This window comes from Charadrius vociferus, unplaced genomic scaffold, assembly GCF_000708025.1.
Source record: "Charadrius vociferus isolate BGI_N301 unplaced genomic scaffold, ASM70802v2 scaffold650, whole genome shotgun sequence".
Lineage (NCBI taxonomy): Eukaryota > Metazoa > Chordata > Aves > Charadriiformes > Charadriidae > Charadrius > Charadrius vociferus.
The window spans coordinates 4408477-4429891 of record NW_009646736.1 but is presented as its reverse complement, the minus strand read 5'-3'; the positions used below and the strand labels follow the sequence as shown (position 1 = coordinate 4429891).

Sequence of the window (21415 nt, the reverse complement as noted above, 5' to 3'; positions counted from 1 at the left end):
AACCCAGTCTACCTGGCTCTCCAGGAATAACCATGCCTGGGTCACCCTGCAACACAAAGAGAAAGGTAAACAATCCGCTATGTTTTGCAAATTTGCCAAAATATTTTCTCCACTATGTGATCAATTAACTTCTTTTATTACAGTCATTTTCTCCGTTCCCTAGGGACCTTCTACAATGTAATTTTTAATGACTCCAATTCAGCAGACTGTCTGGATGTTCCTTATTGACCAGCTGCAGGTGTAATTTGTCTAGCTTTTAAACTCTACGAAATCGCTACTGAGCAATGCACAACACACTTCCCTCAAGTTACACCAGGGTACATTTGGTTTGGATATTAGTAAAAAGTTCTGCACAGAATGGGTTGTTAAGCATTGGAACAGGCTGCCCATGGATGTGGTAGAGGCACCATCCCTGGAGGGATTTAAAAGACAAGTAAACGTGGTGCTTAGGGACATGGTTTAGTGGTGGTTTTGACAGTGTTAGGTTGATGGTTGGACATGATGATCTTAAAGGCCCCTTCCAACTGGGACAATTCTATAACACACAGATTAAATAATAATTAAAAAAAAAATCTACAACCTTAAACCCCGCACTTTATCATGTCAAAAAACACACAAAAGAACTGCATATAAGCAGAGAAAAAAACATGCAGGCAGTATTATTTTGTTCAAGTTTGAATCCTGATTAGAGAAGCCAAGAATCCTATATTTACATATGCCATCAGTACATTAGCTTCCATTAATCAGCAAGAGTGAATGCAGTATTACCTCCAACCTACTTCCTTTATGCTTCAATTCAACAGAGCACTTGCTATAATTAAATGCAAACTTACTTGTCACTGACCTCCATCAAATATGTGCTTGATTGCAATTTGTGAATAAACAACTTTTCAGAAGCTATGGCCTCAATTTTTTGCTGTAAGCAATGCGATATCCCCCTTATGCTCTGAAAACTGAAGTACCAAAACATCCCAAACACTTGGAGTTCTGAAATCCTGTATCTGAATTTAAAATTTTGGCTTGAGCTCCTTTTTATATAAAGAATTTAATTTCATAGTTTGTGCATCACTGGTCAGGAAATATAAAAACTCCTATATTCCTTACGCTTCTTAATTTATTTGCTCAGCATTACATTTAATGAATGGGACCTATGGAAAAGTCTGTGCCATATTTCTAACCAAACCTTTTCTCCTGGTTGTCCTAGGTTTCCAGCTCGGCCTGGATCTCCAATCTTTCCTTCACAACCTGGTAACCCTTTGCCTCCTGTAAGTCCTTTATTTCCTGTAAGCAGTACAGATGCTACAATTATCACCTTATTCTACAAACAGGTATTTGTATGGATGCAGTTATGAGCCTCTGACACTAAAGTAGCTTACACGAGCTGAAAACAGTACTGATTTCAGAGCCGATGTGACACACCACATCTTGTTCCTTACATATTCACTCAATGTAGACTGTAACACTGCTTGGTTACTTGCTTCAAATCAGTTATTTAACATGGATATTTTTATTTTTTTTTAAAGTGAAGCTAATCTGATGGCAGTTCCCTACTGCTTTCTTCAACAAGCAGCTTCATAGTCGTTTTAGTATCAGAGCCTTCCTCCCCCTGCCATCCTGACAGGATTATGAGAATTTCTTAATATTTCTAGTGTCCGAAGGGGAGTATGACTTTGCATGAGAAACAGCCAAATTTGCAGTATTCAAAATGCTTTATAATACCTGCAGATTAGAGCTGGTATTGCATTGCACATAATGAAAACTGATCAAAAATAAAGTACTGACACTTATACAGCTCTGTCTCTGTAACACATATCCAGGTAAAGACAATCCATCTGATGGGATAATCTGCTCAGATGGGCTGCACCTGTTTGGGCAGTATTCCAGGAAGCATCAGTGTCTTTTAAAATATTTTCCTACTGCTAGCTTTGATACTTGATTCTCTGAAATACTTCAAAATATTTCAAACTTGCAATTTATAAACCTTAAGGCAGTAAATTACAAGAATGCTAAAAGCACTTCCCTGTCTGACTAATTTTCATTGATTTTTTTTTTTAATTTGTTGACTGTTTTTAATGTGGACTGAAAAAAATATATTAGGAGGTTTTTTTTGTTTTGCTTTTTTAAAAGATGTTCAAAAAGCATATTTTACCTTTTGGACCTGGGTTTCCAGGAAACCCTAGCCCTGGAAAACCTGTGTCACCTGTTGGCCCTGGATGCCCTGAATCACCTTGCTGACCTCTTGCTCCAACTCTACCTGTAAAAGGAAAATAAGTAAACTGTGATGTATCTTACCACAGAATATCAACTTGTAAGATCAGGTGTTATGTAGTTTATCATTATTGATTAGGACACCACTGTGGATTATATTAGAACTTAGACACTATTTCTCCTCCACAGCAGCTTTTCAAAGTTAAAATGCTAATTGCGTTCACAGTATAAAAGCAGGCATGAGTCTGAGAGTTAAGTGTTTATGCAGTCTGTGCAAATTCCAGACTTCTAGGAACAGCTATGTGCAGATACAAATCTTCCACTTGTTGAGAAGATACAAACAAGCATTATAGGGGTGAGGCTTGCAACAGAAGCAACTATAAGAACAGAAGCTACCATGAAGCTGCCAAGAAATTTTCCTATGCTATTCAGGGCAGGTTTAAGGACTATTGTTCTACAAAACCCAAAGCAAAGATGCCTTACGGTTAGCCTGAATATCACTTACTGTCCTTCAGTGTATTCAAAAATTCTGCAAAATTTAAAACACCAGCAACCAAAAAATCCCACCTAGTACCCAAGCCCAAAACCTACCCAAAAAAGGAAACTCAGCTTCTCAATATCTTAGAACAATGGTTAGTAACAGTCACATCAAAAAGGAACCAGGAACTTTAGTAATACAGTTACTTTTTTGACTGTGCCCCTGCAAAGCCTGAGAAGGGCCAAGGGCTTCAGGAAGATTCAGAATGCTTTAACCTAATTTTGTTCCTTGTGTTTTGAAGGTTGCAGCAGTCCTAGCACAATTTTGGATACGCTTTTGTCAAAATTGTGCCAGAGGCACCCGTCTAGGTATACAAGCTGCGGCATGTGTGCCAGGTGGTTTTGGTTCTTGGCGGAACCAAGCCATAGTGTAGGACTGCTTGGAATCTCTGCCATGCTGCACACCATGGGCATGGCCCTGTGCCCCCTCCTATTCACATCCACTTCCCCTAGTTTTCTTGAAAGGGAATGTTATAGCTAATTCCATAGTTTCTGTACCAAATAAATCCTTTTTATAGCTATTTCAAAGTAACCCAACAGTTTTATCTGGCCAGAGCTGGAAGAGAAATTCTAATCAGATTTTCTCTGATTTTTACCATATTTAGTTCAGATGTACTCACCAGGCACTCCTGGGGGTCCAGGTAAACCATCTGGTCCTTGAGGTCCTGGCAATGCAGGTAATGGAGTTATCCTACTGGTCTCTCCTTTCAGACCTTCAGCAAATACATAATAAAATATTACAAAGAGTTATAGTTTGGCAATATGTAATCTTAAGCACTAAAAATATTAGTGATCCATCTACTTGGTTAAAAATGAAGTCTTCTACAGTTTCCACACTTCTGAAACCCCAACAGACTTTGAAAAGCCTTCAGATCCTGGCTTCATAAAGCAAAAGAATTTTACTGACACCAAGCCCCCCTGCAGTCTTCCTCTCAGCTTTCCTACAGTCTAATGGAGAACCAGAAAAGGAAGCACAAAGTCAGCAGTCAAATGATTCAACTGAGAAATGCTTAATCTGCATCTCCATTTCATAAAGATTTAACAGGTATTCTCTTTAAGAAACCTTGACTGTATCTGCCATCCAACTTTGAGTTCTTACAGATTATGCTGGCCTATAAATACATACCCTGGTATGTTTTCAGCACTCAAAAATTATTAAGTCCTTCATATTTTCACCCGATGACTTAGTTCACACGAATGATGATGACCAGATGCATATTTAAAGACTTTTCTTTTTTTTGTTATGAGGACAGTCAAGCACTGGAACAAGTTGCCCAGAGATGATGTGCTTTGTTCTCGGAGGTTTTCAAGACCCAACTGTATAATGCTTTGAGTAACTTGGTCTTACCTCATATCTGACCCTGCTCTGAGCAGGATTTTGGACTAAAGACCTCACAGGGTCCCTTCCAACCCTTATGACCATAAGACTTTTGCTATTAGCTCCAGTGGGACCAAAGTTGGAACAATGCTGTGGAAATCTCATCACAAGAAAAACTTCGTGTTTCATAAATTATGTCTTTGACTTCAATCCACCTCTGCAATTTCAATCAAGTACTCTTTAACATAGGTAAAACATTAAAATAGGAAGGTACAAACCAACTTCTCCAGGTAATCCAGGTGGACCACGTATTCCTTTAGAGCCTTTGAAGCCTCTTATTCCTTGCGGTCCATATCCTGGCAGTCCAGGAAGCCCCATCTCTCCAGGAAGACCAAGACTGCCAGGCAATCCAGGTAGTCCTCTATCTCCTTTTGAACCAGCCAATCCCTATTAATGATTACACATGTGTGTATAAGAAGCATTACTTGCTTTCCATACCAGCTTTCATAACAAAACGCACAATTCTCTCTCTGATATAATCTTGCATTACTTTAGTAACAGAGTAGCTCTGCTAATTTAAGAGGATTTTTTCCTCTGATTTACTTAGGATTAAAAGAATATAAATTTTAATATCAATGGTTACAAATAGAGGACTATTAAGAGTAAAATAGTACAAATAAATACAACAGCTTGCTGTGGCATTACACTGCACACTTTTTTTTTTTTCTTTTTAAAACAGGTTTGGTAAAGAAACCACCTCAGCTCTGATTCTCCTTGAATACTGTGGAGTCAGGTGTAGAGATAGTTATATCTGAATTGGAGTCAGGTGTAGAGATAATCATATTTGAATCGCTTTAACAGTTTCTCAGCCAACACAACACAACACAACACAACAATAATTGTTACTTTTTGTTTCTGCTGAACAAAAAAAGAGCTCCACCCTAATGATTTTAGTTTTATGGTCAGTCCTCCCAGCTTTTGTGGTTTCTGTCAGCCCTGACTGAAGACTAACTACAAAACACTGAACAGGAACTATTTGAATTATTATTTCCTTTTAAGCATTTCAAGTAGTCAGGAAAACTGGGGGGTTTTGGGTTTTGTTTTTTTTTTTTTTTAAATCTTATTTGTCAGGAATCCCAGATAATGCTCTAATATAAAGTTTTTCAGCAACTGAGGTTTTTCAGCAACATGTGCCTACACTAGCCTCATCTCTCTCTGGTATTACATCAGAATATTTACTGTCATTCTTTCCTGCATATTGGTTATGCGTACTGGTTGCTATAGCTGAGCATAGTGCCCCTAAGTCAGGCAGAGGATATTCAGTTGAAATATCTGAATAGATAAACCAGACTATTGTACAAGATATAAATACTGACTTAGGTTTTCATGAATTCTATATTAATTGCAAACAGTGCATACCCACCTCTTCACCTTTAGAACCCTTGGATCCTTTAGAACCAGGTCTTCCCAGAAATCCACTTGAACCTTTTCTTCCTTTGTCTCCCCTGGCCCCTGGCTCTCCTCGCTCACCTTTTGGCCCTTCTGGATACACATATCCTGGCTCACCTTTTGATCCTTTATGTCCTTGATCTCCTCTAAAACCTGGAAGTCCCTGGAACAGAGCAAGCAAAAGATTTTCAGTGCTAGACATATATCAAATGTTTTCAAGCCTTCTTTTTTTTTTAAAAAAAATAAATACCTTAGAGTGGTTCTCTTTATTCTCGTCTTTATTCACTGTAATGCACACTTCAGTGAACAAGGTTTTGGGGAGCTTTTTTGTTTTTCCTTTTTCTCCTGCCTTTACTCCATCTGGCCCTGATTATCATTTAATTTAGGCTAATATAAGCAGGAATAATGCAGGATCATTTAATGGATCAGACTGTTAGCTACCTGGTTGTGTTTCGGTGGCACAAAATGAAGGACAGGAAAGTACCTTAAAATCTAATTAGAAATTTCTCTTCCACAGGGCAGTATCTCCCCCGGGGACACTGTAATTGCCACAGTTAGCTCTGTTCGTAGTTAACTTCTCTCCCTTCTTTCCCCCTCAGGGTACAAAGTGGGTAATCTATCCCAGCCAAAACAAGTACAAGCTGAAAGCACACTGGGCTTGAGTGATCCTATGCTCTGGAACTCTTGGAAGCCTTCTGGAAAAGCCTGTTAGCAGACAGGCAGGTGGTATGGCAACCACCACAACGACTACTTGTGCATGACTTTGTTTTATTGGACAGCACCAACTGTAATTTCCCATAAATAATTACTACTGCAGGCACAAGTTAGAACAACCAAATGGTATGTCTGTGGCAGCAGGTGTCAGCCTTCCCTCTTCATAATGTTTCCCATGAGGGAACATCATTCGCACCTCTGAAGAGGGTATTATGAGAAGCAAGTTTCTCTGCACAGTTGGGGCTTTAGCAAGTCCTGAGTATACTGGCAACAGGAGAAGGAAGAAGTCTGATGAAGATCACAGCACACAAAACTCTATATATGCTTTACAGCCACTGCCATGATTATAGAATTACGCAGATGAGCAGAAGTTAACTGTAAACTACCCATACCACGCAGAAGCAGCAGTCTAGCCATCATGAAATGCAGCACAGGTTAATCGCACAGGTATTTACCTGCCTCGCTGCCTAGGCTGAACTTCTTGCTGAACTGAGCAAAACAGGCTCACATAAAGCTAGGTCAGCCATACATTGCAGTCTCTACCTAGGCCTCCCATGCAGACACACTCATTACTAGAGAAAGAAAACTGTTGAGATCACCCAGTATGACACTGCATGTAACAGCAGCCACGAAGTTTCTTTGAAATAGTTCTTGTGGAATCAGAAAAATAATCTGAAAAACTGAAGTCTTACTTGAGCTCCTGGAAACCCTGGTGCTCCTGGAGAACCTGGAGAACCTTTTGGACCTGTTGTCCCTTCTCTACCTGCAAAAGAGACAGCATATTTTGTAAAGAAAAAATGAAAACAAAGACATGGATTTTGACGAGCTCCAATAATCACACCCAGCACTGAATGTTTCTGCTTGTTACATTGCCTGCATCATCATAGATGGACCTGGCTTCAGGCTGCACCTAAGCCTATTAACATTCTCACTTCACCTCTTTTAGGACTCATGCTCATATCAGTGGATGGAGCTGCATCAGGCTTTCACACTCACTACAACCTCAGGGCTAGTTCACGGACTGCATGCTGCAGACATGCCCATACCTGATTCTCATGCTAAAAGCAAATTCATTGGCATTTCCTACTATCCTGTTAGAAACAACAAGATAATTTACCAGGCATGCCATCCTGGCCATGTGGCCCAGGAGAACCAGGAAGACCAGGTATTCCTGGAATATAGGTGCAATCAGTACACACGCAAGCTTCATCACCTAGAATGAAAACAATTCATTAGTTTTTCCACAAGTCATTCCCAAGCTTAACTACTGTGTTACATAGTTTGTTACAGAGGATGGATAACACTTTTTGGCCAGACAGCAGTAGAATCACAGCCTTAATTTTGTTGGAAGATCACTTCCAACACAGTACAAAATTACCTGTGGTCATACAGTGAATCAGAACTGATTACATTTAATTGCAAAGGCAGGAACATTCAGTTTAAATTCAAGTCTAGTTTTAGTAAACCATTTGGATACAGTCACTCTACTGATAAGCTAAATTCTCTCACAAGAAGAAAGGGATATGGGCTTCAAACTAACACAGCTCCTTAACAGCCTGAGTGACTTTAATGACTAGCAAGTGGCAAAAAGATTCAGCAGCTCCTGTGGTGAAATTTGCAGAAGGAATCTTCTCTCAGTGAACAACTGCTAGTGTTGAACATAACAATACGAAAACCCTACCAATCTGTAATAACTGTTTGTTCCAGTGAAGATCTAAAGCCTGCTGCAGTGCTGTATAACTGGTGTGCAGCACTGGCACACGCACTGCTCTTTTAGCTGATGTTTACTGTAAGGGGAGGAAGACATCTTGCTATCCCTAATGAATTTTCTTAAATATCTGAACTCATCAAATGGCTTAAGAGGTAAATTAAATTCAAAATTTCATGAGGATCCATGAAGATTACTGGATTGTACCATCTTCTCAGTGATAGTTTTCTGAAACTGACCTTTCATGCCTGTTTCTCCTGGAGGTCCCGGAGGTCCTGTACACCCTGGCTCTCCAGGAAGTCCTGGTAGGCCTGTTCTAAATGTTACTCTACCTGTTAATGAAATCAGCATGGCACCATTACATCAGCAGATTATTCAGACAATTCTGTAGTTGCTAAAGGGGAAAAAAGTTGCAGGGATGAGCTGGAGACAGTATTCTGATCCTTATGGGTATCTTCCAACTTGAGATATTCTATGATTCATTTAAAAGAGAGAACTACCTGGAAAAATCCAAAACACCTGTCTCTGGAAGTCCCTGAGAATAAATATGGTAATGCCAAAGAAAATCTCCGCACACTGTTGGATCCATCTGTCTATCCTGTAAAAAGCATATTCCCTTCTGGGGAAAGTATTTCCATTTTATTTGAATCAACAGAAACATAATTCTTTCTTTTACCATGAATGGAAGGGAAACTTTTTTTTAATCCTAAATTATTAATGCTGCTAATGTATCTTTGACAAAATTATTCTGGTGTATTTACTATTCATTTAGAAAAACAGAACATGCATTGAGCTCTTCCTAAGGTAATACATTTTGGGGACAAATGTATTTTTCAAAAAGAGACAGAAAAGAGAAACACTACATTGGTATTGGTTCCGAAAAAACTTGTTTTGGCCATACTCCATATTAAAGAAACATGATGCTGTTGGTACTCCTAGTTAAAGAGGTATTCCTACTTAATACATTTTCTATAAGTTTCATAAACTGCTACTGCTTTATTTTCATGCTGCCAGAACTTCAAACCTAGTCTGAGGCCCACTAAAACCTCTGGAGGCATGCAAGTAATTTCTCTAGCTTTCAGATTAGTCCCTTCTGAATTTAGTTTTACATATTTACTGCAACTTTTGGAATAATTAATTTTAAGAACAGATTTTCTCTCATTACTATTTCCTGGTTTTATGCAGGAGATTTTTATAGTCAGAGTTTTACAAAGGTGAGAAATCTTTATACTGCGAAGTCATTGTATGTTCCCCACAGAATCTCATTAGCAGTGAAGTACAGACCTTCGCTACATATGTTTTCATTAATAACCTAAAAGAAAATTTCCAAAGAGAAATTACATTAAACAGTATTACTCAAAATATACTCTATAAGTAATGTACTTATATAATCACACATATTAGATATTGAGATGACTCTGGATCTGGTGTCATTCATTATATACGGAATACTGAAAAGTCACCTGGTTCTCCTGGAGGACCCGGTAATCCAACGGAACCAGGTCTGCCAGTAACACCAGGTAGTCCTGGAGGGCCTACAATACACAAGCCAGTTTGTCCTTTCTCTCCTTTTGTTCCTTTTGGCCCAGGAAATCCTGGGGGACCTCTCAGACCAGGTCTCGTCACACCTAACCAAAGAGGAAAAAATACAAAAATGAAGTTCAAGAAGAAATAGAATTTCAAAGCAAAGTAAGTACTCAATAGGATGAGCAAGAGATAAACATACTGAGTTCATCCCAGAAATCTTTTTTATCTTGTAATATATTAAATAATCACAATGAGAATGTAAAGACATTTAAAAATTATCTTTAACCTCTCTTTAAATACTTGGCCCATCAATGCTTTTGGGTGACAATTTTTTACCTCTGAAGAGATACGTTTCAAGTTATCTGAAGTTAAGATTCCACAAAGCTGATTCAGTATAACAGGCAGGAAGAACAATGTATTGTATTGTTGGTACCGGATCATTACACCTACCTGGTCTACCAGCATCTCCGGGAGGACCCTGTGGCCCTGCAAAAACAATGTATTTAGAACTTGAGTTAAACTACTGCAAAGTCACGACTCAGTAATATTGACCACAAACTTTGGGCTTCTGCATTTTAAGCTTATTTTACCTTTTAAGAATTTGGTTTTGCCTGAGTAGGCATCTACTACTTACGCAACTGTTGCATACTGACAATTCTCACTGAAATCTGGCAAGATACAGATGTTTATAACAGGTAGGAATAGGATCCACCACATTTATCTTAGGTGAGGATGCACTCAGTTACTTGAGAATGACTTACAGGTCTGCAAACTTGCTTCTTTTTGCCACTATTATTTCCTGTAGTAAATATACTACCTCTTAACAATGCATTAATTACTTGGCAAGGCTCAACTTTCCCATTGCCATCCCTTGGAAAGATGTAAGTAGATTTATAACAACAAAGTGTATTCACTGAATGCAACACAATCACTTGGATACATAAGTATTCATAAAAGTAGACCATCAAAACACAGAACGCAAGGACTTGCTAGAGGAGTATAAGACAGTCTACAAGATGCTGACTCAGAGTTCAGCCCACAAGTCCTTGCTATATTGTGATAGAGCTCAAATAATAAATCAGTACGTTTCAATTTTACAGCATGGCCAAAATAAACAAAATGAAAACTTGAAGATCTTTATTATTTTAGAATGATAGGCAATAAAAATGGCATGAACCAAACTATGAAAGCTAAAAACAAAAAGTGCATGACCTTTAACAGGAGACTTACAGCCCTGGTGATTTGTCTATGGCATATACAGATAATGTGCTGATGCAGTAGTCAACTAAGGTCATGAGACAGGATGACAGTGAGTTGAGGTGCTCAACTCAGTTATCTGCACAAAGAAGTGCGCCAGCTTCATTATTTTTAAGAGGAAATACAGCCATAAAACAAAGTCTCAGGATACATTTCAATTCTGCAATTTGCTGGGAGTAATTTGGAAATACTCTTGTAAGGGCAGAAGCAGGTTGTTGGGTGCTCAAAAACCTAGCATACAACAAGCCCTTTGAGTGGACAGCTCTTTCTAAAAGATTCTAGTTTTGATGTCCCACTCACCAGGCATGCCACGTTGACCTTTTGGTCCTGGAGGTCCAGGGGGTCCTTCATCTCCTTTTTCACCAACCACGCTATCATAATACTCTGTCTTAAAAGAAAGATGGTAAGAAAAGGAAGAATAGTAAGAATGAAGAGAGGAGTACTGTACCTCATATTGAACATTTGGTTAGAACAATGTTATGAGCTCGTTCATAATTTTGATGTTGTGACACCATGAGACCTTTCTAATCACGTGATAATTACAAGCAGCCAGAAATGAAATCATAGTTGTCATACACAAATAATGACAAGAGACCTGTAAATATAGATAGGGCTGGGATTTCAGCTCAATTCCTCAACTCCCAGAGGACTCCTCCGCCTGCAGATGCAATTATACAGGCAAGGTATAAGGTATGAATATTATGGTAGCATGAAATAGAAAATAGTATTGAAAGAAACCTCTAGGAATCACCTAATCTATTCCATTGGCTCAAAGCAGCATCAGCTACATCTAGACTACTCTTTTCAATAATCATACATGAAAACAGACAAAAATCAACTACTTATATAACACGTACATTAAAAAGTCATTCCTATAAAAATTAATACTTAATTTATTAAAGTTTAATATTATGATGTTTCAAAGTTTCTACAAATGACAGGCAAAATCAATAGGCAATTTGCTGTAACTCTGTTTTTTTATAACTCCAAATTTTTGCTCTTTTCTGGATTATTTTGCATAGGCACCATTACTGGAAATCAGTATTATGATAATTGTTGTGCCTTGATATATAAACATCACACTGAAATATAAACTGACTAATAATGCACCGATTTTAAAAGGAATAAAAAACTGCTTAAAATTAAAATTCAAGATTTCTACTTTTGTCCTATTGATTTTTTGAAAAGGAGTGGTTTTTTAGCACTCTGTCAATATCACAAACAATTCAGCTTTTTACAAAATTATTTCTTTTGAATGATTTGGGCAGAAGGTTTCCATTAGGTTCGTGTGTCATCTTAGGATTTCAAAATTAACACCACCTGTCCTGGAACCGATTAGAAATTGGTTTAAAAATTAACTCCTGTGAATTTTTGTAACTGTTCTGTAACAGCCCATACTCCTGCCAAAATTGTTGGAACAGAGTGAGGTCTAACCAGGCCCTGATCATGCATCCAGCTTCACATGAAAGAAGATGCCATCTCTGTGAGCCTCCCAGCAAGATCAGTACTTTGGGAAAGCCATCCCTCCATTAGAGCATCACATGACATCTGTTATTGCCTCATACATTCAGTCTGTCTTATTCTTAATCTAATGGTTTAGAAAAATATGATGAAGGTAATTTACACTTACTCGACCACAAGCTCCAGGGGGACCAGTTCTTCCTTTCATCCCCTTCATCAGAGGACAGAGATGGGTTTGTTTATTAAAAACAATACATGACATGACATTTGCTACCCACTGTTACTTCAGTACATTGCTGATAATATTAAAGAACTACTGCTCCCGGCCAGTCCTTCACCACCCCTGCCTCTGTTCCTCATACAACTATTCAGCCACATACACCAAAAATTACAGGAACACATCAGCGGGCATAGATGGACACCAGTTCAAACACATGATCTATTTCAGCTGATCCATTCTCTATTCCATGGTTTGTCATCTGTTAGGTAAATGTATTGCATACACAGTGATGAATAAAACAATATAATAACCCCAAACCATACCTTATCCTCATCCTCAAAAGCAACAACAAAACCATTAGATAATACCTTAGCTCCTTTCCTGCCAGCCAGTCCTGGTTTCCCCTGTTCACCCTTTTGCCCCTGCAGGTGACAGAACACAATTTTATGAGGATTAATCTTTTAGCATTGTCATCAGTAAGACGTAAAATGGAAAGCTTCAGTCTTTCATGGTGACGGCAAATGAACGTGTCTTGCTCAGGGGAAGAAATCTTAGGGGAAGGCTCAGTTTGGAGTATAGTTCCATGTCCCTGGGAAATACAACAGGTCTCTCATTGAAACCTGCCTTTATAACAACCCACTCCACCTGTCCCAAGGTGGAGCTGCTCCAGATAGCACAAGTGTAGGAAGCTCTGATTTTTTCTCCCTCTGCAAACTACTATTTCTGAAAGGGGAGAAACTGAACACAGTGCAAGACTCTCACATTCAGCCACTCCCTCTCCCAGAACTTGGTCAATCTGCATGATGGTGCTGATCTCAAGAACTGCAAGTGAGACCAGGAAGGAAAATAGTGCAGACTGCTGCTCAGGCTTTCTGCAAATGTACACATGCAAGGAAAAGGGACTTCTCAGGGGCTTATGCATCTGAATGCACTGCTAGTTAGTAAAGTTGAAATGGGACCAGAGCAACGACATGTTTTTGTCATGACACAAAGTCTTCTTTCTGTTAGCTGAAGCAGTAGAGCTTTGTGGTCTGTCATTCCATGTTCTTTGTCAGACTGGCCTGTGTTTAGACTGCCTGCAAAGGTCATTTTGGCATGATGAAGATGTTTTAGTAAGATATATGTGAAATGGGCATTCTGGCAATAAGAATTTTGATATTTGTAAGGTCACTGTGACCCTAATCATGTCATTAAAGTGGAAGTGAAGTAAATATAAAAGAATTTATATTTAACCAATTGAATACATTATTCCAAATACATTTGAACAACTTTAGTTTCTCACAAATGAGATCATTTTGGTTATCAAATGCCATATTTTAAGAATTATATGATGACAAGATGACAGTTTCAGTATCTATCAGTCATCTTGTTTCAGGCCAAGGCATCTGTGACCTTGACAATAACTTTTCTTTGTAAAAGAAGGACTTTTATTCTAGTGCCTAAAAATTATGCATTTTGTTTCTTGATTTATGCTGAAGTGAAGGTATAACACTTTTGCAAAAATTTCAACGCCACTAACCAGAATTAAACTCAGGAGAATTAATTTTGCATAACTTGGACGGTATCTCAAACTCATTCGATAGTCAGCAGCAAGTAACAGGTGTTTTTATTTTACACAGAAGAGACAATATCTATGAACTGAGCTTCTCCTGCATAAATCTATATGGACATGGTATGTCCCAAGGACAGCTGTGTGAAAGGAAATGTTTCAGTGTATGCAAATCAACATTTGCAAACATATTCTGCAATGGGAAAAAGCTGTGACAGGAAGATATGACTGTGATAAACAGATGACTATTACTTAAGAAATGTTTAGAAGGCTTCCTTCATTACCGGTAAGCCAGGTGGACCTGGGGCACCTTCTTTTCCAGGTTTTCCCTACAAAGGAAAAACATAAAGTAAAATACAAAAAATTTAAAATTATCAAAAAAGGGGTCATTGCATTCAGAGAGCATAACAACTAAATGCTGTTCATATAACCGTATTTAATCTTTATCAATTTTGAAAAGCCATTAAGGTTATTTTTCAAATGTTCATTATTTCTAATCATAACTAACGTTCATAAAACTCTGCAAAACAGGGAGTAAGATATCCCCTGGACATTCCTCCTCCTGTGGAGGATTAGTTGAGGCAGACACTTCACCAGCACAAACTGCCAGGCAAGTGCAGAAAGCTTGGTGCAAAATCAGGTCCTTGCAGAAGCAAGACAGATCATAAAACAGTAAAATAATACAGCAGCTAGTAGCCCTTCTAGTGGTGAGTATGGAAAGATACTGAAGGGAAACTTTTCTGTTACAGGAAATGGGGTTAAGAGATGACTTGAGGAGAAATTATTTAATGAAAAAGAATAGGGAGTGCACTACAAAGGTATTGGAAGTAGGGCAATAAATGGAAAAGTGAAAACAGAACGAGGCAGTGTGCCAGAGGTATCTGCTGTTTTCTATGGCACACAGTACATTAGGCAGCCTTCCGCTGGGGTCCTGGTATCTATCGTGGCAACAACAGATGTTAAGCAATTCATAACAACATAAAAAGAAGACAAAGGGAAGGAAGAGAAGGGAGGAAAATGGGGAAAGAAACAGAACAAAATGAAATTTGATATGTTGTGATCACTGATGCAATTCCAATAGCAAAAGGAAACATTTTGTTTTCATTTTAGAAGAGACAGTCAGTCAATGTCTTAACACAATTTGTATTTCCTTAGCATTCTTCAAGGTCAATAGGCAGAAAAGCAAGGGTGCCCTACTACTTCCTCCACAAAGGAGGAAGGGAAATGTAAATTAAGAAAAGTTCTAAAAAATACTGCATGACAGGACAGGGCTTTTGCAAACAGAAGACATAATATGGAAGATACACAGAAGATGGAGGAAGAATAACACACATTGGACAGCGAGAACTTTTAGTACTTTACACCAGTGACTCAAATAGAAATTAGAATTTACATAATGGATAGGAATAATAAAAATAACAATCAAGTTGCTTTATAGCATCATCATCATTATAGCACCATACAATTGAAGAAAGAGCAATCTACAGGTAGTACTGTTTTTGTCTTGCTACCTTTCGTTGTGGAAGGAAATTTATTGCTACCACAAGAAGTACGAGAAAAGTTTCAAAATATATGTTTGGACTGAGTTAAGTACTTCACTTGAAAATTATTTTTCTTACTATTGCTTTCAAAATGTATTGGAATCAAAAATGTTTTGTTCAGAAAATGTCACAAAACATTTTGATTTATTTCAATATTTTAGGGTTCTCCCCTGATTACATATTGGTAAACTGCTATGAATTCATATAGGTTTAATTACTAAGAATCTGCATCTTTCACTGATTAGTTTTTATCTTAAAGTTTGAAAGCCATTTGAATGCAAAGTGGTAACATTCTATTTAATTTTCTTCAAAAGGTAGATATACTCAAGTAAATTATATTTTAATGTGTATGCTTTAAAAAATAAACATATGATTTTTTTCTTATATTATCCTGTTAACAGAATAACTCTCTTTTGACAATTTTCTTCATGTCTCCACATACCTGCTGGTTGAGCATACTAAATTAAGTCTGCTGCCTTAAGTAAAACCAATGTTTTTAATTCTCTTCTACATAGACACTGGCACTATAAAGCCAGTATGTGTTCAGAAGAGCACTTTTTTTTTTTTTTGTACTAAGTTTCAACAGTAGAACTTTTACAGCAAAACAAACAGAAGTGCATCCACCGTCAACTGACCTTTACTTCATGTATTCACAGTATGTGAGATTATAAGAACAGTTATTTGACTTTCAGCTCTCTAGTCTGGTTTACTGGATGAAAGAGCTTTTAAATCTAAGAAAATTTGCTCTGAAACAAAAACTGGAGAGCAACACTAGTGCAAAACTGCTCTTCAGGAAAGACTAACACATGTGTATCCAATTGTTTGCACTTACCTGTGCTCCAGGTTCTCCTCGATCACCCTTCTCACTTTGAGAATCCCCAACTGGCCCCTGTAACAAAACCACCCTTAAGATACACATATTTTAAGACTCACATTTTCTAAATTAAATATATCTTTTTAAAAAAAGCAAAAAAATAAAGTACAGTTAGAATGCTATTAATAGGTATTCTATTCATTAGTTCTATTCCATTCATTAAAGGTTGGAGTAAGTAGTGTAAATACTAGACTCCAAAGAGTAGCATTTACTACGTGATGGTGCTTGAACATCTGGATTTAAAGGACTTATTTCTGGTCACTTACTGTAAACCCCATTGGCCCTGGATGTCCTCTTGATCCTTTTTCTCCTTTCTCTCCTTTCAAGTCCTATTACACAGAAAATAAAAATTTAATATGGTCTCTTGGATTTTTCTGTGCTTGCTCTAACACTCAAGTTTTACAAACGGGAAATCCTTATGTTACCCGCAAGCTTCTTTAAGCAGAGATCGTTCTACTCTAAGACTTAATGACTAAGAAACAGAAACTTCCTATCAGCACTCCTGCCTAAGTCTATGATATTTGAAAAAGAAATTGGCTGTGCATGTATTTCTGAACACAACAAGTTCAAAATGACATACTTGTAATTGCATGCAAGGGGACTGGAGTAAATATCCTCAGAAACAGCAACAAATCACAAGCAAAAACCAAATAAACCTTAGTTGCTTCAGTGGAGTTACAGTTAGCTCCAATACGTAAATGCAGTGGCTACCCACGCAATCCATGCCTCTGTGAGCTCAAGATTAGATCATCCTACTGCGTAGTACAATTATGTATTGGGCCACATACTAATGTCATTGTAAAACCAAAGTTTATGGACTGCTTGATTATTACCTGGTTAGACTGATGCCCCAAACTATTTATGTAAGGAGTTTTGAGGGGTTTTTTAAACCTTAATGCTCAATGTGTCTGAAAAATTGCTATCCCCCCATGATAAACTGACACAGCTGTGTCTGGGAAATGCTCCATATCATCTGTATTTGATTTAAACAAGGAAGAGCTGCTGGGCCTGAAAGTTGAACTTTGCTTCTGCAATCTTTCTCTTCCCTCCTCAATACAGTCTTGATACAAAACTCACTTTTTATTTTAGCACATAATGGAGAGGGAGTTTTGATAACTCCACAGATTAGATGCCTATTAAATAAGGAAAATGGAGTCAAGAACAGGTTGAAGACTTGTTCTGTTAATATGTGAAGACTTAAAACTGTGTATCAGGTACTGCTGCTTAAGTTCTATACAAGGACAAAATGCAAGAACACTCATTCAGAAAGCAATACTTAAAACAAAAGCTGAAACAGAGTATTTCCTTTCTCCAATACTCATTGTTTTTCCAACACTTCCCCCGATTACTCATGTTCCAGTAAAAACAATGAGAAAATAAACTATGAAACGTACATGAACATGTTGCAAGCTTCTGTGAAATTCTGGTAGCTGAGTCCTGATCTTTTCAGTGACATGGCCCAGGGGTCAACACAGCTGTGGCTTTGATAGCCATTCAGAAAATCCATGTTGATTTGGCAAAGCTAAAAGCAATTTACTTTTCATGTACTCAGAGATCCACAGCAGGTGAGTTAGTAATAAGCATTTAGCACTCCACTGGCATGGTGCAGATGCGTGTGTGAATACACAGGCCGCAGCTGAGCTCGCTGCACAGACACACTCTAAGCAAGTCTGAAAAATGTTAGGATGGGTAAAAGAAAATGTTATGGGAACAATGAAGATGAAATGCCTTCTAAAATTGAAAGGTCGTAAAATGGTTAATCTGAAAGTGATGTTTAACAATTTTACTACCGTCATGTTGTCTGGTCCACTTAATGTCACAATAACAGTTCCTGGTGGTCCAGGAGGTCCAGTTAACCCAGTGTCACCCTTGAAAGAAAAAAGAAAAATAGAGCAGTCTGTTTTTATTGTTTCAAATTACTATTGCTATACTTCTGACACTGTGAAAATTTTTCTGTCATTACACTTAGCTGTTAATACAGTTAACATTTCTCTTTGCTTGCTATTTATCTTCCGACAAAACAGACATATGGAAGACTTAAGACTCCTATGACAACCTTCTCCTAGCTAAGAAATATAAAAATGTATATGCATTCCGTTAAATTATCTAGAATTAGCTTAAATTTTTAATACTATTTGTTTAGAAGTTATACAACCATTGGAACACTAAATCAAATAAAAATATCTCCTTGATTATAATTTTTCTCTCAATTTGATTAAGTCAATAAAATACACAAACTGTCTTTGCTGACATCCTCAAAATTGCAGTCTGTGTATTACAGGGAGATGATTGTAACATAGCGCTGACAGATAAAATTAGCTTTCATGTGTCCTTAACATTAATATTGCAGTACACTTTTTCATTAAGTCCTAAATGTGATCTTCCCTGTGGAGCTCAACAAAACAACATCCATAATTTCCAGTGATTTTAAGCCAGTGCAATGCCTTTGTGTGCACTTGCAGCGTAACAGCAAAGAATACATCACTCTTGAATAAGGAAGCAAGATGCTCCATGGTCACCTGAGCTAATGGTAATGAATAGTAAGTTCTATTTATAGAAGTTTTCCCAGGAAACTTCTAGCACATTCCCGGTAGTAATTACAAAGTTAAAACCAATCCCGCTGTCAGATAGTGCTGTTGCAGTTCACACCTGAATCTGTGCAGGTCAGTTAGCATAACTGTGCAATGCCCCAAGTTCTTGAAAGCGTCCTGTAAGGACATTCAGACTGACTACACTGGTCCTCTAACAATATATGTATTCGTTGGCATTTCTAGCTTAATGTCAATTATATGGGATACAAAATAAGAACACAGATCACAAGTCATGAAGGTTCTCTAGCATCATAAAGACTGACACCAAAAAGATGCTGATAATAAGAAGCTGTGAGTCTACAGACAGTATGTATTTACCAATGTTTACGTGCTTAGATAAGCATTTAGCAACACTGTGCAAATACTGCATAAATGAGTTTAATGCTATATATTAGTAAATATTAACTACTGGCTCTTCTTAGGTTTCTACCCTTCTCTCAGGAAGTTTATGTCATTGGCTCTTATGTGAAAACAGTTTGTCCTTAGATATTAATTGCCTGATTTCTGTTTTCCAATAAAAGACTTCCACACATATACTGAAAAATTTTATTTCGCCATACTTACTTCCCCAAATGCTTCACCATAGTATATCAGAAAAAGCAGAAAACAGAAATAAAACTTAAAAAATGTTTTAAGCATTTTATACAATTACCTTTCTTCCTTTGGTTCCTATTACTTTCAGTCCCATAAGACCCTGTAAAAAAATCCCCAAATGTTATTTTTTTTATTTTAAAAACAGCTATAAAATGAGTTAATTGATGTTACACATAATAGGAAGTTTTCATTTTTATTACCAATCTGAGACTACCTTAGGTCCAGGAGGTCCTGCTTTCCCTGGCATGCCCTATAAAAAAGGAAAAAAAAAATATTCCCTTAATTAAAAAAATTTCTATCTGTCTTATCTTCAGCACCAATATAGGTGTTTTGAAGTACTCAATTTTCACGTGAGTTGTATCACTATTTTTATTCTTTCTTCCACCTTTACAACCACAATTTGTTGTGAGTGGGTGACAGAATGTCTATACAGTCTAGTTGCAAACATACACATCTCTCTTACAGTTATACACATTGGTATTTAAAGTGAATTTATGGGTAATTATTTGAAAATTAAAATTTATGCCTACATGGACAAGGATGCTTCTGAAAACATGGAAATTATCATGCATAAAAATAATCAAAAGAAACTGAAAAAAATAATCAGATATGTGCAGAAATATATGGATTTCTCATACACGTGTCTAGATGTCAATCAAGTCTGGGAGAGTCAGGTAATTGCATTTGTGTAATTCCATAGGCTTTTGGGAAAATCAAAGGTTAACGCAACAAGTGAGACATAAGTTCATACTCACTGAAGGTCCCGGAGGGCCCTGTGGTCCAAGTTCCCCAGGATATCCTTGAGCACCCTGGGCACCCTGCATATTAAAAAAGAAACAGGAGTAAGTCTCCTGGCAAGCAAACCACAACGCTAAGTTCAATGAACTGAATAACAGAGGAGCAGCACTGTCTCTGGATTTCCTTTTCATGTCTCAGGATTACACAGAAGTATAATGCCTCTCCACTGTTTCATTGGTTGGCATATGTTTTGAAACATGAGAAAACATCAATTCTAAAACTAAGGTACTCAAGTGAGGATATATGTCCTGTTTAACTGTGGACATTCTCATAATCCATATAGTCCTATTGCTAGCCCTAATATGCCTTTAATCTTTTGAATGTTCTATGCAATAAATTCTGTACCTTAAGGCTTCATTTTCAAAGAAATGGAAAAATAAAAATTTGATTTTCCTTTTAATGTCCTCCATTTGTTGTAACAGTCAAAAGAAATTTCCGCTCTGCCTTCTCTTATTAATCTCTATTTTTTAAATATGGATTGTACTGTCCTTTGTTAGTACTCTAGAGGCTGAGGTAGTCTAATCTGTTCAGTCTTACTTCATGGGGAATTTTTGCAGTTGGACTAGATGGTTGTTGTAGGTCCCTTCCAACTGAACTATTTTATTCTATTCTATTCATAGGGATAAACCCCTAAATCTGTGACCAGTTTTTCTCCATTTCTAACGTACTGTTTGTCTGCAGCCTGACTTCCCTCTCTCACTATACTAACACATAATGGACACTATTAGTTCTGATGTCAAAATTAATTACTATTGTCTTGCTGTACTCTATTCTGTAAAGTCAGAAGAAAGACTGAATCTATTGTATTAATCAGATTATATAAAGTTAATATTTTTTTTAAGACAGAACTATTTTCTGGTTTAGAAATTAGTGGGATAATTGTAAAAAATACTATATCTATATAAAATATATAATACATGAAAATGATATAGAATATAAAAACATTTCATATACACACACAAATATTATCTATATTGTGTTTTATATAGATAGATTATATATGTATACTTATATATATCATAGTCTGAAGTAATTCTGAATTACCTGAAGTCCAGGCATCCCTGGCAAT

General features: G+C 37.3%; 1 protein-coding gene across 1 annotated transcript in view; it reads right to left on the bottom strand.

The window, feature by feature from the left end:
• COL4A3 (collagen, type IV, alpha 3 (Goodpasture antigen)) overlaps window positions 1-21415 on the bottom strand; it is a 69240-nt gene that overhangs the window by 19276 nt on the left and 28549 nt on the right. Inside the window, exons 9-28 of the mRNA XM_009890279.1 lie at window positions 20304-20366; window positions 19763-19798; window positions 19607-19648; window positions 18154-18231; window positions 16630-16692; window positions 16322-16378; window positions 14233-14277; window positions 12723-12821; window positions 11019-11106; window positions 9912-9947; window positions 9398-9562; window positions 8174-8266; window positions 7344-7439; window positions 6919-6989; window positions 5487-5675; window positions 4342-4510; window positions 3366-3458; window positions 2150-2254; window positions 1184-1281; window positions 13-46 (exon numbers count right to left, since the gene is read on the bottom strand). Of these exons, the coding sequence (XP_009888581.1) occupies window positions 13-46; window positions 1184-1281; window positions 2150-2254; window positions 3366-3458; window positions 4342-4510; window positions 5487-5675; window positions 6919-6989; window positions 7344-7439; window positions 8174-8266; window positions 9398-9562; window positions 9912-9947; window positions 11019-11106; window positions 12723-12821; window positions 14233-14277; window positions 16322-16378; window positions 16630-16692; window positions 18154-18231; window positions 19607-19648; window positions 19763-19798; window positions 20304-20366 (1720 nt within the window). The remainder of the gene's footprint in view (window positions 1-12; window positions 47-1183; window positions 1282-2149; window positions 2255-3365; window positions 3459-4341; window positions 4511-5486; window positions 5676-6918; window positions 6990-7343; window positions 7440-8173; window positions 8267-9397; window positions 9563-9911; window positions 9948-11018; window positions 11107-12722; window positions 12822-14232; window positions 14278-16321; window positions 16379-16629; window positions 16693-18153; window positions 18232-19606; window positions 19649-19762; window positions 19799-20303; window positions 20367-21415) is intronic.